The 26,509-nt window shown below is 39.2% G+C and overlaps 1 protein-coding gene across 1 annotated transcript in view; it reads right to left on the reverse strand.

Moving 5' to 3' along the window:
- Positions 1-26,509, reverse strand: part of SECISBP2L (SECIS binding protein 2 like) — a 40,976-nt gene that overhangs the window by 3,403 nt on the left and 11,064 nt on the right. Inside the window, exons 3-16 of the mRNA XM_065411767.1 lie at positions 24,797-25,121; positions 23,583-23,718; positions 18,132-18,367; positions 18,018-18,042; positions 17,187-17,302; positions 13,255-13,386; positions 12,662-12,745; positions 11,367-11,534; positions 11,056-11,197; positions 9,493-9,662; positions 8,442-8,574; positions 6,415-6,577; positions 5,506-5,726; positions 4,644-4,798 (exon numbers count right to left, since the gene is read on the reverse strand). Coding sequence (XP_065267839.1) covers positions 4,644-4,798; positions 5,506-5,726; positions 6,415-6,577; positions 8,442-8,574; positions 9,493-9,662; positions 11,056-11,197; positions 11,367-11,534; positions 12,662-12,745; positions 13,255-13,386; positions 17,187-17,302; positions 18,018-18,042; positions 18,132-18,367; positions 23,583-23,718; positions 24,797-25,121 — 2,206 coding nt within the window. The remainder of the gene's footprint in view (positions 1-4,643; positions 4,799-5,505; positions 5,727-6,414; positions 6,578-8,441; positions 8,575-9,492; positions 9,663-11,055; positions 11,198-11,366; positions 11,535-12,661; positions 12,746-13,254; positions 13,387-17,186; positions 17,303-18,017; positions 18,043-18,131; positions 18,368-23,582; positions 23,719-24,796; positions 25,122-26,509) is intronic.

Below are 26,509 nucleotides of genomic sequence, written 5' to 3' on the forward strand. Positions count from 1 at the left end.
GTTATTTCTGATGAAGCATGGGTAGGAGGGAAAGAACACTGCCTTCCTACATTGTTTGCAGACTCACAGGAAGAGTTCACTCAGCCTAAAATCCCAAATGATAAAGCTCAGTCTTGCAGAATTTTCCCTTTTTAAAAAACCACTAGTTACTAATTTTTTTCATCTTAAGCCTCTTTGGTCTCACTACTAGTCTTTGCTTCCCAATGGCACAGATCTAATCAGGTTTTATTTTGTGCAATGATTAATAGGTTTGAGCCTATTATATTATGGCACAGTTAGATATGGATTATCTACAATATCAACCCAATAGCCCTTTTCAGTGGGATGTCGCAACATCTTGCAACCCAGGCTTAGCAAAAGATGGAATCACATGTTCAAGGAAACCTCTGATTAGAATAGCAGTCTGATTTTTGCACCAAAGAAACCACCATAAACATATGGAGCCAGTAAAATGAATATTTAATGAAGTTTTCCATTACTGGCCCACACTTGATATTGAATCTCTTTCCAAATATATGTTAGAACAAAAGATGAATGACAATTTAAGTATTTAATGGGCACTTCCTTCCTTAGCAGGTAACAAAGGATGCAACATGATCTAAAATTCAATACTGTCTGTGGCTAGCTGTTTTAGCACACTCATTGCTGGTAATTTTGTTTCCACCCCATCAATATGTTTATTAAAAACTTTACATCTTGAGAAAAATATTGTTAACTGCTTAATTGTTAAGTGGTTTAAGTTACAGTACATGCTACAATACCTGAAACAAGTTCAGTTACGCAGAAATAATTACATGCTCAATTTCAAAGAGTCACAATGTAAAATTAAATAAACATGCTCAACACAAACTGGTCACGTTACACATAACGGTAACAGGTACATGTAGTATCAACAAGAAACTACGAATCCTTTATACTTTACTCGAAATCAGAGGAGAGACAGGTTAACACCAATAAGTGCCACCATTTCTATTATTGTGAGGACAAAAGTGCTGTCACCTCAGCATCTTTAACTCCTTGATGCCAGCATTCATGGTGCAATCGATGAGGTGCCTGTCAAAAATCCCAGGCCTCAGGCATCAAGAGCTATCAGTAATCCTACAGTTTTAGTCAGGGATATGAAAAGCCTGTTCCATTCCCCCATGCTGCACCCTCCATTCTACCCAGAGAATACACATTCAGTGGGATTTTGGGGGTAAGGAAGGAAAGTAGACTAGAAATCTACTGTCACTGGCAAGGGTGCAGGAATGATTTGTATAGTGGGGGGGCTGAGAGACATTGAACCGAACTGTAAACCTTGTATATGATAGAAACCACTTCAAGCCAGGGGGTGAAGCAGCACCCCCAGTTCCAGCACCAGGTCTATGGATGGTACTGTGACCTGTTAGAAGAGACTGGCTTCCTAGAAACTTCTGGCAGGTGGTGGTGAAGAGGAGGAGGGTATGTGATTACATATAGCTCTAGAAGTAGGAGGACAACTCATCTTATTTTTCAGTCTACCAGGTACTAAATTCAGTAAGTGTCTGTTTCTCATTCTAACTGTTGTAAATGTGAAAGCTGCTGATCAATACTGTAAATGGGTGATTAAGTTTTAGTGATTACCAAATGACCCAAACATGGATGCTAACATCCATACAGGGAAGATTGTGTTCCTACATCTGAAAAGAGAACGTTAGAATACTGTGCCCAAATTGCTGAAGATGCCATCCAAGAATGCATATAGGCTTTCCTGTTTGCTCAGAAAATGAAAATAAAATGAAATGAAATGAAATGATGAGAAAACTTCAGGATGACTGCCTTTGAAGTACATGGGTGTTCAGTGCACTATTTAAGCCTTGTTTAGAAAGTAGCAACACCTAATATAGTCCTAACATACATTGTGGAAGTTTAAAATTCTTCTGTAACCATCAGCCACCTTATGGGTTGGTTGACTGAAAAAGGATACATATACCCAGGCTACCCAACAATACTTAGTGGAATTCATAGGAAGACTGTCTCTACATTTGCATCCAACTATTTAAGTAAGGTGAAACTTACACTGAGAATGAGGGTGAGGAGGACTTTTGATCAGATAGCAGCCAATGGCTGGTATAAACAAGGGACTACTAGAGAGATACACTAAAGGTTACAAAAATAAATGAAGTGTCAGAGTAATATGGTCAGACTGCAAGGTAAAAAAAACGGTCTCAGACTCAAAAAGGCATCTGACCTAATTTATTTAATCTAGAACCGGAAACCCAGGACAAAACTAAAAAAAGTTATTCAAAGGAAGTGAGACATTTCATTACCAAGTCTCCATGTTCTGAGCTCAACCCATGACCCTGATAGCTTGAATTGGTTATGTTGTCTAACAAAAATTATGCTAATTCAACTTCTAGATGGAGCTACTATAAGGTGGGTGCAAAACTGGTTGGATAAATTGTTCCCAGAGACAGGTATCAGAGTGGTAAAGCTTATGCCCAAATAAATGTGTTGGTCTCTAGGGTACCACAAGGACTCCTCACTGTTTTTGTTCCCAGAGAGTAGTTATCAGTGGTTCACAGTCATGCTGGAAGGGCATTACGAGTAGGATCCCACAGGGATCAGTTCTGGGTCTGCTTCTATTCAATATCTTCATCAGTGATTTATATAATGGTATAGAGAGTACACTTATAAAGTTTGTGCACAATTACCAAGCTGGGAGGGGTTGCAAGTGCTTTGGAGGATAGGATTAAAATTCAAAATGGGATGTATTAGTAGGAGTGTTGATTAGGCCTCAACTGAAGTATTGTGTCCAATTCTGGGTGCCACATTTCAGGAAAAATGTGGACAAAATTGGAGAAAGTCCAGAGAAGAGAAACAAAAATGATTAAAGGTCTAGAAAACATGACCTTTCAGGGAAGATTGAAAAAACTGGGTTTGTTTAGTCTGGAGAAGAGAAGACTGAAAAGGGACATAATTTTCAAGTACATAAAAGGTTGTTACAAGGAGGAGGGAGAAGAATTGTTTTTCTTAACCTCGGAGGATAAGACAAGAAGCAATGGGCTTAAATTGCAGCAAGGGAGGTTTAGGTTGGACATTAGGAAAAACTTCCTGTCAGGGTGGTTAAGCACTGGAATAAATTGCCTAGGGAGGTTGTGGAATCTCCATCATTGGAGATTTTTTAAGAGCAGGTTAGACAAACCCCTGTTAGGAATGATCTAGATAATACTTAGTCCGGCCATGAGTGCAGGGAACTGGACTAGATGTCCTCTCAAGGTCCCTTCCAATACTATGATTAATCCTGAGTTTTTCCCATTATCGTCTAGCTTTAAAATGGAAGAATCACATTTATACCCCAAACCTCTTTCTTTCTTTGTCGCAGTTTGTTGCATCCACCAAGTAAGTAAAGTCACGGATGTTAGAACAGATATTAAGACTTGTCAATTTTTAGAAGACTCTCACATGCCTCTCCAGGCAACTTAGTTATCCACTGAGTGTGTTTTTGGCACACTCGGACTGCTTTGGTTGAAACTTCATAGGCAAGATGCTGGAAAAAAAATCAGTGGGTTGTGGAAACTGTATCATATCTGAGAGCAGACAAAGGAAGAGTGGTAGGCCTAATTAGTTTGAATGAGAATTTGATTACATTTCCCTTAGAATCGCAAGCTTTTCATTTTGGACAATGATTGCCCTTTTTAATTTTTAAAGAATAAATGTGTTTACAACATGAGATACAGTTTTTGTTCTGTTTTATTTTCAAAAAATGGCTTTTTCCCTCACTGTTTTCCCCAACAGATGGAGGAAAAGCTCACCACCCTAGTTTTAGTGCAGGCAGTAGATGAGCTGTACCTGCAGGGTTGGAGTGGTTATATCACAGGCAGAGACGATCTGTACCTGCCGATAGCGCGGAGGCATAAATAAGGGCAGAGTGAGGGCAGCAGCTTCAGCAGATGTTATTCAGCATGCTCAGTCTGTGTGAGCATGCTCAGTACAAGCAAAGCAGTTAAAACCAGGGGAAGGGGCTGGGGAGGGAAAGAGATGGACATGTGACCCTGAGTGCCATCTCGCCCACACAGCATTACCTCTGATCACAGGCCAGGATGATATGATACATACACAGGTCACATCTAATATGATGGCAACCCACAACCCTCCCAAGGTGTGTTGACCTAATGAAGCAAAAGCATACACCTCTGATGAAATATGGGCATTTTAGGTAGCTGGTAGATGCCCTTGATACCAGTGCTCCTTTGAGGCCTCCCAAGACCTCTTCTAAAGACCTCCTAATCTTTGTAACAGGCCAACAGTTGCCTTAGTTCAAGATGCTGGCATGCCCTACAATCCTGGACATTCCGTGTCATTTCAGCTGGCACTTCAAAAGATGTCTGCCAGCATGTTCCAAAGATTTAGAGGAAGAAGGGGTGACAAATCTTACATCACAGAACTGACAGGGCAGCATGTCAAATTTAAAGAAATAAGCAGCTTTAAAATAAATAGGCCAAGATAAAATTGGCATCCAATGCCAGTCAACACTCTGTATGTATGTATGTATGCATGCATGCATGACAGTTAGCTTGTGAGCCCAAGGGCAGTGAACAAAGTTTGTAAACATGTATTACATGAGAAAAAAACTGAAATGGCATTAACTATTTCAGCCATCTGTTCAGAAATGAATTGCTTACCTCAGCACCAGAATAGTTGAAGATTCCCACCACACTAACAGGAACTAGCTTGTTCACACAACGACCAAGAGCTTTACGTCCAAGTGCAAAGACAAAAGGAATCTCTTGCTCTCGTGCCATGGCTATTACGTTATACAGAGCTTCATCCAATCCACCTTAGGAGAAAAAAAAATAACACAAAGCTAAAGCTTAGAACAGTCATCTTAATAGTGCACTTTGGTCCAATCCAGTATTCCACAGTTTTTGTCCGTGGCTATCAGCTAAAACTTTAGTACACATAGTTAGTCACCAGATATTTAGATTAAACCATGTACTGCCAGAAAGCAGTAAGGCTTTGAATGCAGTGCACATGCAGTAAATTTGCTTGTTTTATTAAAGTACAATCAAGTCTGTTATTTACTGAATATGATCAGTTAATCTGTACACCTAACAATGCTCTGAACCCTCTCATGGTGCTATGTTATGCACCAGGAATACTAAAGCAGAAACTTTATGAAACTGGATTCTCGGTTTCTTAATAGATCTTTTCCTTCTCTTACATATCTCAGGAAGTTATCATTTGCATTCCCGTAGTGTGCGAAATATACTAGGCACAGTCCCCAGTCCCACATACAGGAAGGCACAATTCCTGCCCCACTAGTTCCTGTGGATAAAGAAATGGGCCCGAAGCAGAGTGTGGCAGCTTTACGATGGAATTGAAAGATGACCTGTCATGCTTATAGGACAGCATGGAAGATGCTTAAAATGACTCAGAAGTCAACATAATGGATTAACAAGGTTAGCATCACTGGTAGTGTTGGGGAAAATGCAATATACACATAGCATTTATACACTAAAATATTTCTTATTAAAGCACTTGTACCTTTTGACTGGATTTTTTCACAGTTAGGAGAAATGATCACACATTTTATCTTGTTTAACTTCATGTGCTTAGTAACCTCACGCAAACCCATAACAAGCCTTCTCCTTGCTTTAGCTCTCATGGGATCCTTTTGGTAAATGCGTTCCTGGAAGCTGACAAGCTCTTGCAATAGCAAAGTCACACACTCGTCTATTTCTTTACTTAGAACTTGATTACAATACCTGTCAATTCAGAAACCACCACATTTTAGCATATAGCAAATTCAGCAGTGTATCTCATTGCTGTGTGCCTTTAAATGATTTTTGGCAGAAATAATTTTTTTGTTACTTGTTCCAAGTATACTAAATACCTTTATTTAGAAGTTAAAGAACTGTACACCTAAAACAACGTAAGGATATTCTGAAAGTGTTTAAAATGATACCACAGTGAAATAAATTGTCAGTATACAACCCACCCACCCAGAGCCCACAACTTAAAGAGAATAGCTCATACACACTTATATTTTACAATTCACTATTCCTTGATCAAATTTGATAATCAATAAGGGATGCTTTCGAGCACTGGTTAGTGGTAATTCCACTGTAGTAGGGGTGGATTGTAGCAGAGTTTCCGGCTCCCCAAACTCAAAGTTGCCCTTCATTTGAAATGACTTTTCTGCCTACTCCATTTCTTAAAAGCAGCAGCCTAGCTGAAGAAAATCCCTCAGGAATATTATAACCTGCCCCCTGAGAAGCACGTAAGAAACAGAGGGTGCAAAGCGCCAGGGAGTAGTACCTTTTTTACATGGGGATAGGCTAATTTAAGTTCACCGACAACTTATAAGAATCCAATAAATTCAAATACAGTTAGAAAATACATTTGATTAGAATACACCTTTAGAATTCAAGTTGAGTAATTCAAAGCGCTTACTCTCTAAATCTCTTGCTGTGAATTTTAGTGATTGTTGAAGATGCCATTGGACTACCTATCCCTGAACTGGCAGGTGAGCCTTGTGACACTGGAGTCATGCAATATGGAGAGTTCTGACTTGCTGGAGAGAGTGAAGTATCACTAGGCATACTTAGCCCCGGTTCTGAAATAAATGAAAAAAAGCTTTGAAACGTCTTAAGTATGAAATGTATTTATATATAAAAGCAGTACAGTTTAACATAGGGAACTCATCTGCCACTCATATATCCCTCTCTGATTTTTACATATATTACAAATTTCAGGCACCTAATATCTGTCAGGTAAACCACTTTAATGATATTTGAATATGCATTCAATTATTACATTTGAGCTCTTTAAAAAAAAAAAAAAAAAAAAAGGTATTTGAGAATACGAGTGAAACAAGAACTACCTGAAGAGAGCAGCAAAGAGTCCTGTGGCACCTTATAGACTAACAGACGTATTGGAGCATGAGCTTTCGTGGGTGAATACCCATGCATCCGACGCAGTGTGTATTCTCCCACAAAAGCTCATGCTCCAATACGTCTGTTAGTCTATAAGGTGCCACAGGACTCTTTGCTGCTTTTACAGATCCAGACTAACACGGCTACCCCTCTGATACTTGATACCTGAAGAGAATAACTTCTTCCAAAAATTAAACTTGTGTGACATTTAAATTATGCTGTCTTTTTGCTGCTTTACTTTACAGTGATCTCCAGAGAGTCATTACCTACTTTTAACATTAAATACATCCTTGCTGTCCTAGCAATCTTTAGAGTATCACTCATTACAATTACCAGGATATCACAATGTGGGTCACAAATCTCCATACCAAAGAGGTAGTGGCTGACAGCTTTGGATGTTCCTTTGCAGTTCAAGAATTAACCACAGTCTTAGCAAAAGTTCAAATAGTTTGCATGAGTTCAAATGACTTGGCACTAAACTTGCATTTCCCCCCATATTGCATATGCCTCCGTACTTGCTGATTCTAGACAGAAGAGGGAGCACTAGAATGTGATTTGAAAAGTCTGGGTTTTCATGCTTTTTTTGGCCCTACCAAAAGCCGGAGGACCGGAAGTGTCATGAGAAAGCCTGTTCTAACAAGATTTCCAGCCCAAATTTGATGGGCACAACTAGTTCAGGGAAACATGTTAACTGGACTGCTGCACTTTTTCAAGTTCTTCTATCCCAAATTCATGCCTTATGAAAGCTGTGTCAGGTGCTTTTAACTACCGACTAATACTCAGAAAAAACACAACATATTACTAATATACATTTAGCATCAGATTCTCAGTTTGCATAAATTGGTATAGCAAATCTGTGGTCACTGAAATAAATAAAGCTATGCAAATTTAGATCAGCTGACGTTCTGGCCCTTGAAATTTCTATTTTAACTCCCTGGAATGTGACAGCAAAGTCAGAAGTATTATTTAACAAAAACCAAACTAGTAGACTACAATACTCAATTACCTAGGACTGAGAGAACTATAAAACTAACAAGAAATGTAAGTATTTGTTGGAACCAATTTGTAAATAAAGATTAAAAGTCTGGCTAAAATGGCAGTTTTAAACATTTACAAAACTCCAAATACCAAAGAAGAACAGACTCCAATGTCCCACACAGCAGAAGTTCAAGGTAAACGAGGAGTAAATGGGTGACACTGAGTAAGTTTAGGTTATGGCTAAATATCAGAAAAGCTTCCAAATTAAGGTCTATTACAGAGAAAGCATCTCAAATGGAAAGTGGAAGACTGATTTATTTGAAAAAATTAGACCTGACAAAGCACATGAGAATTTTGAATAGCTGAGGGATGGACAAAATAGCCTCAAATAGGTCTTTTTCATCTAATTTCCATTCTTTCATAAGGGAAATAGCTGATCATAAAATGTATAACAAGCTAATGGTAGCGGACTTTGTTACGTTAAAAATAAAAGCAAAAAAAAATTTATAGACACTTCAATTTAAAACAATTATTTTTAAAAATCCTAAAACAAGAGAAGACTCTTACCTTCTTGAGAGGCTAACTCCTGAGACTGGTCATCAGTCAAACATACATGCACCTCTTTCTGTTCATCAGATCCCAGAAGACTGTGATCTGCAGATAAGCGTCCTTTCTTTTCTTCTCTCTCTTTTAAAATAATCTAGGAACAAGGTACTAGTTTTCAATCAATTAGAAACCTGTAAGTATTACAGATTGCTACAATGAGGTGAGAAGCTTCCCTCACACAGAAATAGGGAAAAAATCGTTTTAGAGCCTTTTTGTTCCTGAAAGTAAACCTAAACAACACATTTTAAATCTGTTTGATGGATGAGAAATGGCACTCTTCATTTTAGTAGTTGCAATAAGGGAACACCACAATACCAGAGTATTTTTAAAGTAGTAGTGTTGCAGGAAGGGTTTTTTCATAGCTTTTGTTTAAAATACTTTCCAAACACTCTTTCAAACTTCCATTTGGTGAAGAGCGTTCATCTTTGTCACCACTACCCACCCCGACTCTTATAAACACACCTGATGCAAGAATGCAATAAAATTGCAACAGAATCTTATCACTTTGTCTGGAAATTGTTTTGAAAAGCATCAAAAAGCACCACAATACAAAGTGCTGAGACTATATGGCTATTAGCCTTTATCTTTGATACAGTAAATGATAAAATATCAAAGTATCAATGACAGATGCCAATACTGTAATGAATAATGAAAAATATGGGCTAGATTATCAGCTTTGTTGCATTCCCTGGACAGTCAGTCTATAAATCACTTGCTTCTGTTTCCTCTCCCACCCTTCACCAGACACACAACCCAGTGCTGGGTCTGTTCTAGGGATATGTCAGAAGCATGCTGTACTCCAGCAATCAGCAAGAGCTGCTAGAGAACTATTCCTTTAGGGGCAAGTTGGTCCCCAGCTGTCCTAAAGATCAGGGCATCACAATTCAGGAGTTCATGATTCCCAGTCCCACTAGGCCACAACTAAAACATTATTAAGAGAATTGTTAGTCATGGTTATTTGTTAATCTTGATACTTGGATCAAGACAGTCCCAAAACAGTTGCATGGTTTACCTTTTTAAGTGCGGTCGGGCGCTTTAGTTTGGAAATTTCTCTCTCTTTTCCTCTTTTTACTTTTGGAGCAGTTGAGTCCAAAGGATTAAGACAACCCACAGATGGCTGTCCTTTAGTTAATGACTTTCTGTTGGTAGATTCTTTGGTATGAAAAGGTGCACCACCGCCAACTAAATGTAGGCAAGAAAGATAGTCTCACTAAAAGATACTACTGAAAGAAAGCCTAGACACTTTCAAAATTTCCACTACGAATTCTCACCAAGTACATTTTCCTTCCTTTTGCAGGGGAAGGGGGAGGTTATGACAAGAAAGTTACATCACCAAATGTTGATGTTTTCATATTTACATATTTCTTCAATTTAGCCTCATGTTTTAGGAAACTGACTACTCATTCCAGGAGAAAAAGAAGGCTAGACGTCACATTTAAGAGTAAGATGGAGTTTGTCTCAAATGACATGTAAATATAATTTTTCTAGACATGAATATGTAATCTGTAAATATTTGTTAGTTATAATAATACGACAAATTAAGAAGGAAGGTAGAATTTAACTGACATTATTTGGAAGAAAAGATTTTACTGTATAGCAACAGGCCAAAAAAAAAAAAATGCATTTTAAAATGAAGCCTACATCAAAGTTCTTTACAGCACTTTGTTAGATACAACCTTGCTGGTCACTATTTATGAATGGAAGACTCCTTGCAAATTAGGGAATACAAAAAGTGCATTTTGCTCCTTTATTTCCCAGAGGCGGTTCATAGTACTTTATACAATAGCACTTTAATAAGTGTTCAGGCAAAGGGGGCAATTGCCCAAGGGCCTGGGCAATTTAAAAGGGCCTGGTGGCCCCCGGCAGCACAACAGGGCTAAGGCTGCCTGCCCTTGCTCTGTACCGCTCCCAGAAAACGGCCGGCACATCCCTGTAGCCACCGCCCCAAGCGCCGACTCCGCAGCTCCCATTGGCCAGGAACTGCAGCCAATGGGAGCTGTGGGGGGTGGTGCCTGTAGGCAGCGGTGCACGGGGACCCCTTGGGCTCCCCACCTAGGAGCTGCTGCCACAGGGGTGTGTCGGTCACTTTCGGGAGCCACCCGAGGTAAGCGCTGACCCCCTGACCCCAACCTCCTGCCCCAGCCTAGAGCCCGCACCCAAACTCCCTCCCAAAGTCCGACCCTGCACCCCCATCCAAACTCCCTCCCAGAGCCTGACCCCCACACCCTCTCCCACACTCAAACTCCCTCCCAGAGCTGGCACCCCGCATCCCATCTCCCTCCCAGAGCCTGCACCCCCACCCAAACTCCCTCCCAGAAGCTGACCCCAGCCACACCCAAACTCCCTCCCAGAGCCTGCACCCTGCACCCCAGCTCCCTGCCCCAAACTGGTGAAAGTGAGTGAGGGAGGGTGGGGGAGAGTGAGCGACGGAGGGAAGGGGAATGGAGTGAGCAGGGGGCGGGACCTCGGAGAAGGGGCGGACAGGGCATGGTCTCAGGGAAGGGGCAGGGCAAGGATCTTTGGGTTTGCGCGATTAGACAGGTGGCAACCCTAACGGGTGGGCATGTGGAATTACCTGTGTATGAGAGGGGCCTGGTATTGGTGAGCTGACGGGCTTTCATTGCTTGTTGCTGTTTCTCAAGCGCTGCTAACATATCCCCTAAGTCTAGCTGCACGGGAGCTTTACTCTTCTTCCCAGCTGCTTTTGATAAAGCCTCCTGTTACATGAACACAAGACACAGTTCACCTTTATGTCTTTTTATCAATGATCAGTAGAAGACAGCATCTATTTTAAACAGACATTATTGCTATAATAGTGTATGAAGGAATGCTGTCTGATGATGGTTATTCCTCCCCTAGCAATTACTACTTGAAAATGTAACAGACCTGGAGTTTCTTCTGCTCCATACTTATTTCTGAATATTCTTGAGCTGTGGCAAGTGCTGCTGCCAAGGCTTTCTTCTTTTGACTTTTTGCACGTTTGGGTACAGAGGTTGTAATAGGAATTGGAGTTTGGACTATATTGATTGGAGAATTTTCAGGTAAATCATCCAGCTAAGGTTGCAGAAGAAAGAGTATAAACATAATTACAAGCTGTTAAAATAGAAAAGGAATTATTTATCTGAGACAGTAGCAAAAGAATTATGCAAAGTAGAGAACTAGTCCATTTAGCAGATATACTACCTATCAAACAAGTAACATATAGCTGTGACAAGTCACAGTATGCATGAGGATATAGCTAAATTAGTTTTGTGGAGTACTTAATCTTTATAGTGAGAGACATGTTACATGTCATAAACAAACTAGGGAAATTCAACCTAGATGGAGCTACTATAAGGTGGGTGCAAAACTAGTTGGAAAACCGTTCCCAGAGAGTATTTATCAGTGGTTCACAGTCATGCTGGAAGGGCATAACGCGTGAGGTCCCGCAGGGATTAGTTCAAAATCTTCATCAATGATTTAGATAATGGCACAGAGAGTACACTTATGAAGTTTGCCAAGCTGGGAGGGGTTGCAAGTGCTTTGGAGGGTAGGATTACAATTCAAAATGATCAGACCATTTCTCCAGAAGTAAATAGGATGAAATTCGATAAGGACAAATACAAAGTACTCCATTTAGGAAGGAGCAATCAGTTGCACACATACAAAATGGGAAATAACTGCCTAGGAAGGAGTACTGTGGAAAGGGATCTGGGGGTCATAGTGGACCACAAGTTAAATATGAGTCAACAGTGTAACACTGTTGCAAAAGAAAGCAAACATCATTCTGGGATGATGTTTTTTATGTAATCTACCAATGAGTTTTTTCTCCGACCAATTCATTTTTTAAATAAATAGGTATTCTATACACATGTGGTTCCTCCACAGTTATAAAGTAGCAATGGGGGGGGGGGGGGAAAGGAAAGGGGGAGAATCCAAGTCTTGGCTTCTTGACAATATGGTTTTCCCTGACATTACTATAGACTTTGTTATGGAAATACTTTTCCAATGGTCTTTTAACTAAAATAGCAATGTGTGTTGTATATGCTTTTAAAAAAAATTCCACCATTGTGACCTTGTAAATACTGCAATAGACCAGACAGATTCATGCAAACGGGGAATGCAAATTCAGGTAACACTAATCAGAAACTGTCTTCACCCTAAAAATAAATATCAAGAATAAAAAAAAAGTCTTTACTTACTACTTTTGGTGAAAATTTTTGCTGAATGTTACCACCTTTGCCACTTCCACTGTCACTATTTAACTCTGGAAATTCATCTTCATCCTAAATGAAGAATTGAGGATTAAAAGTCACACTGCCCTACAACTTGGGTAAAAACCCACCACACACCAAAAGACCAAGGTCATTAACTTGAATGGCCAAGGCTATAAGTGAAGTATCCAGTACAGGTATCCAATGGTAAAAATAATACTGTACATATTTTGAGTAGTATATTATGTTAAAGAAATCCCTGCAATATTAGAGAAAAGCACTGAATTTAGTTAACTTTTACATTCTATAAAAATTGCAGCAAAAAGTAAACTGGAAATCTACTACACTAGTTTCAAAATTTAACTGAGTTTAATATAAAATCAGAAAGTACACACAGTAGACCTAAACTACAGAGGCAATACATATAGTATTGTGAGAAATCAGTGTATTTTATCACATTGTGAAACTTTAGAATTAGTTTTCAGCAAGAAGAGATGTCACGAGGCAACTATCACCAGTTCAATGTTTTATTAGGTCTTGTCATACTGAAATTCTAACAGTGATGTGAACACAAAAAATACCTCAAAGTACAAGGGTTCGGGACTTTGTTCTGCTCTGCTTGATTGGCTTGTGGTTAAAGGCTTCTCGTGTCGCTTCTGAAGCTTTTGCCTTCTTTCTGAAGATGTGCTTTGTCCCCTGCATCTGAAACCAGACTTACAAATCAAGGAAAGAGTTCTTAGTGTTTTGGAATTAAAAGTGGTATAGATCTGTAATGCATTCATGCTAGCTACTCAATTATACTAACGGAAAAAAAGACAAGTTAAAATTGATTTTTACAAAATAAGCTACATTACCTATGAGGTGTGTGCATTTTTTAAAATGAACATATTTGATTGAAAGGCACAGTTTATAATTCTAAGCATATACTACAGGTGGGACCATAGATAAAAAATTCTTTGGAATATTAAAATTTTAATTTTATTTTTTATCACTAAGGCTGATTGTTTATATTTTACATTTCATCCTTCTCTGAAATACTACACTAATGCATGAAAGAAAGTGAAATTGATTGATCTTTTTGAAAATAACAGGATAAAGTTTAAGAACAAAAACTAAATTTTTTTTTATAAGCACTCATGGAAACTGTTACTGTTCTATGACTAGACAGCATCCCTTTAAAAGTATTCATCAGCTGAACTGTTAACATGAGTAAATAAAGATTACAAATGAATTAATTTCAGCAACACCTACATACATAGTATATATCTGCAATGTACATTTTTTACAACAACTTTTATGGAATGAACTAAACCTTTTCAAATTCTATATTTGCATTTGGAAGGAGATAGAATTCATCCATTATATGCTTCTCATACATATGCAATTAGTTACACAAGGTAACAGAAGCAAAGACATTCAAAGTTCCGCTTTAAACTCTTCATATTCACCCTGAGTATTACAGAATAGGCGACGTGAGAATGAAATAATCTGAGCTTCCACTCCTTCTGAATACCAGTGAACAGGACAGGCCTTATCTAAAAGACCACAGTTGTGGTCTTCTGTGGGCTCCTCTGATATTGGAGACCACGAATTATAAGGAAGAGTATCAGCTTTCACTCATTTTGTAGACCTTTTTCTTGCTAAAATAGTTTTGAATATAGAAACCAAATGCTCCAACTGAATGTATTTTTCCTGACATGTGCCCTCCAATACAGCTGTTCAGGCTGGGCGCATAGAGGTATTATCATATGATAATGCTGTTTTCCTTGCCCTCTGCAAAATGCTAAGGTTGTTCTACCACTGAATAGTTGACATAGGAATATTAAAACTGAAGACTGAACTGATGCAGTTACAAAATGAGTTGAAAGAGCCATTGTGATGTAACATCTAAATATACGCAATGCTAAACATTGTTCCTGATGAGCTAGTAAAATGAGAGTGGTGACGCTGTGAACTTTGGCACTGGAGATGCAAATCCGCCGCTGACTTCAGAGTTTTACCCTTAAGCTGGCGAAGGTTTAAGGTGCAGCGATGAGAACTAAGTGTGATAATGGCATGCTGAACATGTACAATACACATTTTTTAAAATTAAGAGCATTGTATCCATCTCAAAAATAGCTGCTTACCTGCTCTCCAAACTGCAGGAAAAGTTTGCTAACAGGGCCCTTTCGGAGGGAACTAAGAGGAGGTAACTACAAGAGGTCACTTGGTGACTTCTCCTCAGAATCTTCTCTTAACTGACCATGGTTGGACCAAACAGACCAAAAAACCTCACAAAACCTATTTTACTGGACCCTCCCCACAAGCCACCCTATGTGCAGAAAGAGCTACGTTCACAGGAAGCTTACAAGGACATGAATGTGCACAGAGGTACCTTGGGGGTGGGAAATGCACCAGGAAACTGTGTTGCAAATGCATAAAAACTCCTTAAACTCCATTTATAAGGCTGAAGTTCAGCACAGTGCTAGGCATGGGAGGGGCTGGCTAAAAAGGGAGCATGCCACAGATTCCAAACACATGACCATTTTCTGACTGAGCTCTCACTGCCAATGGACCTGGGTGCAAATTAAATCCGCCCTCTTGGTGGAACAAAGGGCAGAAGCTGTTCGAAGAGCAACTCCTCCTTCAGTTGCAATGAGCTTGGCTGGCAAAGTGAGGTGTATTTTATAGCTCCCTGAGCTTAATTTGGCACTTAGTCTGTGGGATTAAGTAAAAGTGATGTGAAATATCTGTGGGATTAAAAGAAAGCCAGTTCTCTTCCTTCTCCCCCAGATTATCCAAAAGCACCAGTCCATGTAAAATTGTGGCCAGAAAAACTTGAGCTGACTCAAGTTACTAGAATAGATTATAACAACTGAGAACTGCTGTATTCCTAGAAGATTATTGGGCAGTCAACTTCTATATTCCCAATTTTCACATACACAAAGATTAAGGTATTGATTAACTGTATAGCTAAAGTTATTGATTACACTTGATTCGTTATGAAAATGTTCAGGAGCCCAAATAACCAAACCTAGCCAAATGTATTATCTAAAGACAAAACAGTACAATACAAAAAAAGGAGACACACTGTACATGTCCTTGTTCTTCTTATCTAACAGCATGTTCACCTTCTGCATAAGGTGTACTTCAAAGATGCACCCAAAGACTGCTTGTATTTATAGAATGGTTGCTTACCAGTTAGAAAGCACTTCATATGTCACCCAAGATTCAACCCACTAGTCTGTACCAGTTCCTTAACTTGTTGTTTTGTTCCTTTCTGATCTTTGTTTTGTATGCTAACTAGCATTCCAGGTACTAGTCCGTAAAGGTACCTCCGCAGCTTGAACCAGCACAGAGTATCAATGTATTTGGTCTTTGACAGTTTTCCTATCCGCTTATGCTAAATGCTGAGTTGTCCGTTCCAAGGTATCGTGGGATATACCAGTGAACAGCATTGTGGGGAAAACAATATAGTTTGGTTGGCATAACTGCTCAACCTTCATATGTACAATATTTATATCATGTGCTTAATACATATTAATGTTGTGTTAGCAATATGTATGACATACACTTTTGCTGACAAAGGAGAGAAAATAGTGAACCCACCAGTGTGCACCAAACAAGACTAAGTATCTTCTTGTGTACACATACTTCGCTTCCAATACCTACAGTCTAAACGTAAATGAGTGGCCATTTTAGGCCACACATGAAGGTCTGTGCTGTTGGATCCTGATACAAGACTGCTGCCTTAGCACAGACAGCAGCTTGTTTCAGATTTCAAAACAAAAACAAAAAAAATTGCAAGACGGTCAAAGTTAAAAAAGGCATTCTCTTTTTATATAGGATTTTTTTGTGGGAACTATCCAATACATATCTATTAGCATTCCTAAGTAAAGTTTTATAAGAATTTCATCCTAGGTCAAGACCTTGCACAAATTTTAGCATAAAACAATTTTTGGTTTAAAACCATCTACTTAAATACCAGAGCAGCATAAAGAAAATGTAATGGAAATGCTGACAATATAAAAGGCACCAATATAATACATCATGATGGCTGCAAATAAATTGACAAGAATGAGAACAGAGAATGTAAATACGATAAATTTGTAACTTTAAAAAATCCCAAATATTTTGATCAATTTTCAAAGACTAAAGTTGAAGCATTTTCCACTCGTCATTTAAAGCATCTGTTAAATTGTCCATATAGTACCTGAAAATCGTTGCACTGATTATTCTGTTATTAAATGGTACACTTTCCAGACGTGTCTCCATTTCACACACTACTGACATGCCCAGAATAAACAGACCCTCCTTAACTGGAGATTTTAGGCAGAATATTGCCAAATGTGTACTTGCAGCCAAAGTACGAAGGCAATAAATAGAATGCATAGAGTGATTAAATCATGATATAAAGTTTGCTTTCCACTTCCATTTTCATTTTAATGCGTTGCTTACTGTGTGTTAATTCTTAATTTGAGAGATGCAATTTACAAGAGATGAATAATGTTTTAAAATTAACACACAAAGGTACCTGTGAACTATTTCTCTGTTCAGCTGGTCTTCCACCTCTGGAAAATGTCTGAGGGTTTTCTATCCAAGGTTTTTTCTGAGTTGCCTGGGAATTTACATTAGTCCAACTTATGGCAGCTGAAAGAAATAGAAGTTTCAAAATAAAAATATATGAAAGAAAAGTCAATAAGTATAGCAGAAGTTGTATTACTTTGATTGTATACACCACTGAATATTTGTCACTTCAAAGTAAAAGATCACACCAATTGTGATGTGAATCTTGCAACAGTTTCTTCTCTGCTAAAAATTCAGTTCCATAATTATGATTTCTAGAATTTGGTAAAAAAAATCTGCTTTTGAGAACAGAATTCAGCCACAGGCACTCAACTGCCAATAGTGAAGTTTGATTATCTTGGTAAACATCTAATGCAACAGTGGGCTCATTAGAATAGTTGCATATTATAGACAGTGAGCCAATCCAATTGACTTTTCTGCCCACTGTTTTCAGGGCTGAATTTAGTACAATTCCTCTCGTTATTTTTCATTATTATTACAGTAGGGTTCAAAACTCCTGATCAGGATAAGAACCTCCTTTTTCTGTCCTGTACAACATACAATAAAAGTCACTGACCCAAGCAGCTTATGCTCTAAATAGCAACAAAATAAGACAAGGTAGAACACAACGGGGAAGGAAACAGGAAGTAAGTGTGAAACACAAGGTTGCATGTATTCTTAGCTGAGAGTATCATCTGAAAGCCTCAACTTCCCCCCCCCCCCACCCCCCCAGGTAGAGACAAGTGCAATTAATGAATCATTATCAGGCCAAGTTAAAAAAAAAAAAAAAAAGCTATACCTGCATTTATTGATGGTTCTACAATCTGAAAAGGAAGGAAAAACATTTTAGTAAAATATTTTTATTATCGTAGCAACCAACAGCAGCCTTGGCACTTCACAAATGTTCACCTACATTCATTGCACCAGAATCTATATTTTTTGAAGTTATGGCGGCAGCAGCAGCCTGATTGTTGCTATGTTTAGGACTGCAGTAACCACTATCGCTGTCAATATCGGCTTCACTGGCCCCTTGTTCACTGGAGGACTCTGCAGCAGGATGGGATGCACGTCTTCGCCTGCCTTTTGATTTCCATAGCATTGTACTAGAGCTCTCAGAAAGTGACTTATTAGCTATCTCTGAAGGAAAATCTGTAAGACAAAGAAAGTATAACCATTTGTGTTGCTGTTGGAAAGCAGAAAATATTACTAATGATACATTAACATTTGTGATGAAAACACAAAAGCTACTGAAAAGAAATCTTAGCACCAGGTAGTTTCAAACTAGTAAAAAGAGAAATGTACTGACAGTGCTGGATGAAGTAAGCAGCAAGATCCAGTTTTCAGACTATTACCAGCTCTATTTGTGTTGTACTAACCAACCCCTTGATCAAGATGCAACCTATTTTTGGCAATGGGATTTGCCAACAAACAGGTTTTGTTGCCAACAACAAGAGTCTTCAAAACAAGGGAGTTAGGTAACACCATGTAGGTTGTCAAGCCAAAATTCTCATTAAGTTGCATTCTGGGTCTCTGAATATTCATACAGCAGGATTCTTGCCATTATTGCTTTAAATGCAGAAGTGGAACAGGTAACCACAGTGAAGAAAAAAACATTCCAGAAGATGCATAAAGCTGAATTTATGAAGAAAACCTTGCAATAATTTTTTTTCTGTATCAAATCCAATGCACTGTGTGGTTTTTAGAACTGCTCCTCTATCTAGTCTCCAAAAAAAGAAGAAGAAGAAGAAGAAGAAGAAGAAGAAGAAGAAGAAAAAAAGTTTTGAAGACCACTCTTGGAAGAGATTTATCCTTCTCCCAACACAGCGAATTTTAGTACTCCTGAAAAGTTCCAGATTGATGCCACCAGAAGTTTGCCAAAGAACAGACAGAGCGAAGACACCACAAATGCAATTTCTCCACACTGCCTCCCAGAGTGCCTTAACATTAGTCCAGTGGGGGTATCTGCTGCAATTGCCAACAAGAGTTCTACTTAGCGTGAAACCATTAGAAACCACACAGATTACCATTAATTTCATGTAGGCCCCAGGCAGCCAGATAGTAAGACTTTTGCAAAAGGTAGGTCATTTTTTGAACTTGATGTTGACTGTTTCCCTTCAAAACAGCCGTGGAAAGGAAAACTATATGAAGTATTAGATAAAATGATAGGCTCCAGTTTTAACACATGCCTGCCAAATCTTACCAAAGTTTAAGCTTACTGTCATGCCATTAATAGTTCTTGTTTAGAACTATTTCTCTGCAGCAAGTGGCGTTAAACCTTCAATACTTAGGTTTTTATCTGGTTAAGTCGTATAACACTGGTCTACAATTTTTGAGAAGTCGTCTGCTTCAGAGATAAAATGTGCTATTTATTATGTATTTTGATGTGCTGAATTCAAATATGACAATTAAAACAACTGATTGGCTACTGTTTCTAAGATATTTAAGTTTTTACATTTTATGTCTATGTATATTGTGTAGATAGTAGAGTTCTAATCATAAATTGTAAACCTAGGTCTTTTCATGTGTTTATGATTGCTTTACATGATAATATTTCACCTGTCCTGTTTATGTAACACTTTAAAAATCAGCAAAATAAAATTTATTATGAAACAAAAGGCAAAAAACTATTCTGTACATAGTTTAGTCCTATTCAGTGTCTACTCAGTGCTTTTTGGCTTGTCTCTTGCTCCATTTAATGAATACATCTCTTGTCACTGTCCAGCAATAGTCTGCAAGCATTGATGGGCTCCATTTGCCCTGATAGCGTTTCTCCATTGTTGCCATGTCCTGGTGAAATCACTCGCCGTGCTCGTCGCTCACTGCTCCGCAGTTCGGTGGAAAAAAATCTAGATGAGAGTGCAAAAAATGTATCTTTAGTGACATGTTGCAACCAAGGCTTTTGTATGCCTTGAGGAGGTTTTCCACCAACAACCTGTAGTTGTCTGCCTTGTTGTTTCCGAGAAAATTTATTGTCATTAACTGGAAGGCTTTCCATGCCGTCTTTTCCTTGCCACGCAGTGCATGGTCAAATGCATCATCTCGAAGAAGTTCACGAATCTGAGGACCAACAAAGACACCTTCCTTTATCTTAGCTTCACTTAACCTTGGAAATTTTCCACGGAGGTACTTGAAAGCTGCTTGTGTTTTGTCAATGGCCTTGACAAAGTTCTTCATCAGACCCAGCTTGATGTGTAAGGGTGGTAACAAAATCTTCCTTGATTCAACAAGTGGTGGATGCTGAACACTTTTCCTCCCAGGCTCCAATGACTGTCGGAGTGGCCAATCTTTCTTGATGTAGTGGGAATCTCTTGCACGACTATCCCATTCGCAGAGAAAACAGCAGTACTTTGTGTATCCAGTCTGCAGACCAAGCAAGAGAGCAACAACCTTCAAATCGCCACAAAGCTGCCACTGATGTTGGTCATAGTTTATGCACCTCAAAAGTTGTTTCATGTTGTCATAGATTTCCTTCATATGGACTGCATGACCAACTGGAATTGATGGCAAAACATTGCCATTATGCAGTAAAACAGCTTGAAGACTCGTCTTCGATGAATCAATGAACAGTCTCCACTCATCTGGATCGTGAACCATGTTGAGGGCTGCCATCACACCATCGCTGTTGTTGCAGGCTACAAGATCACCTTCCATGAAGAAGAATGGGACAAGATCCTTTTGACGGTCACGGAACATGGAAACCCTAACATCACCTGCCAGGAGATTCCACTGCTGTAGTCTGGAGCCCAACAGCTCTGCCTTACTCTTGGGTAGTTCCAAATCCCTGACAAGGTCATTCAGTTCACCTTGTGTTATGAGGTGTGGTTCAGAGGAGGAGGATGGGAGAAAATGTGCGTTCTGTGACATTGATGGTTCAGGACCAGAAGTTTCATCCTCTTCCTCTTCCTCGTCTGACTCAAGTGAGAATGATTCTGGTGCATCAGGAACCGGCAGTCCTTCTCCGTGGGGTACTGGGCGTATAGCTGATGGAATGTTTGGATAATGCACAGTCCACTTTTTCTTCTTTGACACACCTTTCCCAACTGGAGGCACCATGCAGAAGTAACAATTGCTGGTATGATCTATTGGCTCTCTCCAAATCATTGGCACTGCAAAAGGCATACATTTCCTTTTCCTGTTCAACCACTGGCGAAGATTTGTTGCACAAGTGTTGCAGCATATGTGTGGGACCCACCTCTTGTCCTGATCTCCAATTTTGCAGCCAAAAGAAAGGTGATAGGCTTTCTTAACCATAGTGGTTATACTGCGCTTTTGTGATGCAAAAGTCACTTCACCACAAACAAAGCAGAAGTTATCTGCACTGTTCACACAAGTACGAGGCATCTCTGCTCACTTTGGCTAAACAGAAATGTTTCCCTTTGCAAAATCAAACACTGACAAATAAGAGAGCACGACACTGTATGATTTCTAGAGCTGATGTAGGGCCATTTGTTCAGCAGAGTGATGTAAGCTTCGTTATGATTGCATCATCCATGACTTCTAGGATGAACATGATGCAATTCATATCATGTATGATGCAATACCAGCTTCAGATTGCATCATTCATTGTTTTGCCTAAAAAGCAAGTACTGTCCAAACCCAGTCATAGATTTATTCATAGATCCAGTCAAAGATGTATTTTAGTCATTTCTGGTTTAAATTGAGATCCCTTCCCTTTATAACTCACTTATCCTCCGCCATTCCCAAGTCAAGGGTCGTATATACTGACCCAATAGCATATCTTGAAAACTAGAGCCAATCAACAATTTTAAGCATCATTTTCGTTCTCAGTGACCCAGAATTAGTAAAGTTTGACTACATTTATTTCAGAAGCATTTTGGCTGTAGAGCAGTGTAACTGATCAAAGTTTCAAGATGATAAATCACACCTGCCCTACTGACTTACTACATGCTATAGAATGTTTACAGATTCAAGATCTCAAGCTGACAATCAGCCTCCACCAAAAATATATCAGGATCCCAATTATCAGTCCTGCCACAAGTCTGACACACACACTACCTACCTTTCTAGCTATTTGGAGAGTCCATTTAATTGTTTACAAGGGTTTTCTCCAAACCCTGCCCAAAAATTTGCCAGTATTTCTATAAACATGATTCTTACCTTAAACTAAAAGTAAAATCAGTGTTTGCAGCCTACCATTCATTAGCAACCTTACAACAAATTAAATGCACACAGTGGAGAAGTTTGAGTGAGCAGGTGAGAAACGAGGGCAGATTTTTTGTTCATAAAAAACAAACAAACCCTGCAGTTTCAAGCTTCAGGAAGTTTTTCTAAATAGTGATTACAAACATTCTTTTTCTCACAAGTCCTGAGAGTGTCTTTTCAACTCCAACACCATAGGCTTCAGCTAATAAATACCGCTAGCTGGAGTCTCCATATCAACTCAACTCAGCAGAACTTAGTCCTAGAGAAACCACCTGTCAGTCTATAAACTGAGATTCCATGAGTGGGGACTTCAAAGTCTGCAGAGCCAGTGCCCTTGATCATCTAAAGGTTTTGGGTGCCCTCTCTTACCTCTGAGGCCTTCAGATAATCATAATTTGTTCTATTGGGATCACAACTGCCATTGATGGGAGTCATTTTGCGGATGAAATGTGACAGCAGCTCAAAGACAATGCAACTACAGTTTAGGACAGGAAGCAAACCATACAATACAATTTAGAGTTACTAGAGAAATTAGGTAGGAAGATAAGATTCCAAGTCAAAGTTAATCGGGCCACTAGTGGTGTATCCCAATATTTCTTTCCCAAAGAAGGTTAAGGAGCCTTTAATAATTAGGAGTAATTGTGTGTCTCCAGCAGCATTCCTATGATGTGGCACTGATTCAGTTCTGAGAGAGTAAAGAATGCCAACTAATGAGTCAACCGCTTGTTTTCTACTGCAGTGGTTCTCAAACTGGAGCCGCCGCTTGTGTAGGGAAAGCCCCTGGCAGGCCGGGCCAGTTTGTTTACCTGCCGTGTCCGCAGGTCCGGCCGATCGCGGCTCCCACTGGCCATGGTTCGCTGCTCCAGGCCAATGGGAGCTGCTGGAAGCGGCGCAAGCTGAGGGATGTACTAGCCGCCGCTTCCAGCAGCTCCCATTGGCCTTCAGCGGCGAACCGCGGCCAGTGGGAGCCGCGATCGGCCGGACCTGCGGATGGGGCAAGTAAACAACACAAGCGGCGGCCCCAGTTTGAGAACCACTGTTCAACAGCACTTCTTTGGTTCTTGAAGTTCTCCATTACACATCTTGTAGGTCCAACCCTCTTTAACTTATGATCTGACTAGATCAGAAAACATGATTGGTATGGCTGCAGTTCCAGTTAATTAGCAGACACACACACACACACAAAAAAAAGACATCTTACCTGTTTGCTGAGATGCATCAACCAACAGCACAATTTTTGATCTGTTCTCAGGGCCTGATGCACTGGTCTCTTTTTGGATAGCCACACTTTTCACTGGAGCCCTTTTGCTTTTTATGTGTGCCTGTAACTGTAGTTGCTGTTTTAAAAGATTAATCAAATATATACGAGACATATTATTTAAATACGACAGTTAAAAATCATTTGGTTAGTGCTATTACAATTTTTATAAAGTAATAACAGATTCTTTATAGAAATCACCTATTTGAAACAAGGTATTATGGGTAATGTTCTCCAGTAGTTCACAAGGTTAATACTATTTTGGATCACATTCTAGCATCTATCAGTTTGAAAAAGTTTTCAATATCTTCCATGCAGCTTAGTTTAAGGAACGACAAACACTATATTATACCGTAAGCCAACAAGTTTTGGAGACTATTACCTAAGCAACTAATGCTAGATGCTAATATGTTGCAGTTTAATATATTTCTACAAAAGCAAATGACTACACAAGCAGAGTGTCTTTTAGCTAAGTGCAACATATTAATGGACTTCTTCTTCTTCAATATAACCAGTGCTTCTTAGGACATATATGTACCTAAAATGTGTTCCAATAAAGCCCTCAGAAATGCTGTTGAATGTAAGCAGCCTAGTGCATTTGGCATGACAAATCACCTACTGCAGTGGTTTTCAATCTGTGGTCTGCAGACAATGTCGAAGATTTCCAAAGGGGTCCGCACCTCCATTTGAAATTTTTTAGGGGTCCGCAAATGAAAAAAGGTTGAAAACTACCGACCTACTGTTTTAAAATTACTTGTGCAATATCCAAGAGCTAGAGAGAAAAAAAATCCTAGGTGGTAGTCAACAACATTCAATGAAGTAGCTGTTGGCCATATATGACCCTCAAACAACCTGTCTCCCAGCTCCCTAAAGCCAACAGCATCACCCCTCAGATATTCTATCTAGGTTCTTATAGTACAACAGTCACAATAGGATGATCTTGTTTAGTCCTTTGAAATACTAATTGTGCAAAATTAAAGCACCACTGTTATACAGAAGAAACCAAGGGTAGAGAAAAATCTTATTATACGTACTTGTCCTATGCTGTTGAACAAGAATATATAGGACAAAAAAGCAGTTCAGTTTTTGTGCAAAGATGTTTTCACATGATTCTATTATTTGCTCTGTTAATTAGGGCTCAACAATGACACGCTTACCTTTTGCGCAGCTGGTCCCCTGTTACTGCTTTTGCTTCGCTGTCTGGATAATGGAAAGACCTGGCCTGGCTGGTTTGGGCGATCAGTGCATTCGGTTGTAACTGTACTTACAGCACTTGCTGTCTGAAAGGGTGCAGAGTAGGGTGCAGGAAAAGGATGATAGAAACCCATGACTTGTGCACATGGGGCTGGCATAAACTGGTAATACGTATACTCTGTAGAGACAGGTGGTTGAGCAGATATAATAGGATAAGCAAGGTAAGGTCCTGTGGGGCTTGGGTTTGGCTGCTGCCATCTGATGTCATTATTATATAATGGAAATTGTCTGTAAAACCAAAAGAGAAAAATAATAAAATTGCTGAATAGTTACACATAATTGGAGTGAGTTTACTAGTAACTCAATCCTTTATTCTGAAAAAGAAATTAGTGCAAACTGTTTCATGAACTCTTAGCTTTTAATAGCTTAATTCAAATGCTTAACTGTTAAAAATGCCTAGTGTGCAATAATACATATTTTGAGAGCATGACTGAAATAATGTAATTCCAACTGCATTCAAGGACACTGTACAAAATACACAAGATACTGTGATAAACAAAACTGTTCAAACCTAAAGATTTAAATTTTATGAAGCAAAAGAACGTTAATGTTATTCTAAGCAATTAAAAAAATAGGCCAGACGAAACCAACATCTTATGACAAAATAATTGTCAAGAAAAAATTATCTTCACCACAACACAGAAAGTTGTTTATAACAAACTTTCAAATTAGAGGCACTGATATATATTTATAGTTTGTTTATACTGTAGTTCAAAGTATTTCAACACATCAGAAAATGAAAATGGATTAAATACTTGGAGACACACCAGATAAATTTACAGATAGCTATGGTAGCAATAGCTTAGTCTGACATTCACCTACTTATCCAGGACGAATAATGTTTTGATAGGGAAAACAAGCCATCAGCTCACATTTTATCCCAGGCTCCTAAGTTCCCTAATGCAGACTTTGAAAGCGCACATGAAGACAGACACCTACCACTCTAATAAGTTCTCTATTCCTTGAAGCACTGAGAGCAAGTGCAGTGCAGTGGTCTCCCCCTGGCCAATCTCTATTGCTGAGTATAACCCATAGGAACTCTGAGCCCAATTCCCCTCCTCTCCATAGGACTAGGAAGAACATTGTGTAGGGAAGACTGCAGATATGTGTTAGAAAGAGGAGGGGAAGACAAGGGTAAAAATTCATAACAATTTGTGCAAATTGTGCAGTTCCTAGTAGAGGGACTGTTAAGTAGAGCCCTACACGGGAAAGGTGTAGAGCCCTGCAGCGGGACTGGGATCCCATGGGTCCCGCTGCCATAATAGCAAGAGTGGGATTTAAAAAAGTCCCCACTGTTAAGTATTTTTAGCAATTTATACACTAGCATTTTAAGATATCAAGGTGCCATATAGACACTGACTAAGCCTTGTAACATTCCTATGAAGTAGGAAAGCATTACCCCCATCCTACATAGGAACACAGATATGGAGAGGATAAGGGTCTTCATGGCTACAGAACTAGCGAATGGCAGAGCTGGGACTTGAATAAGGGTTTCCAGTTTCTAATCCCTTCCTATACTCAGTTTAATGCATCATGTAGTCTTGCACATGCACGGTGCAAATAAAGTTAGTTATGGGAAGGCCTCAGACTGCTAACAGCATACTGTTCTACCACTT

This window comes from Emys orbicularis, chromosome 10 (assembly GCF_028017835.1).
Source record: "Emys orbicularis isolate rEmyOrb1 chromosome 10, rEmyOrb1.hap1, whole genome shotgun sequence".
In the NCBI taxonomy this organism is placed as follows: Eukaryota; Metazoa; Chordata; order Testudines; family Emydidae; genus Emys; species Emys orbicularis.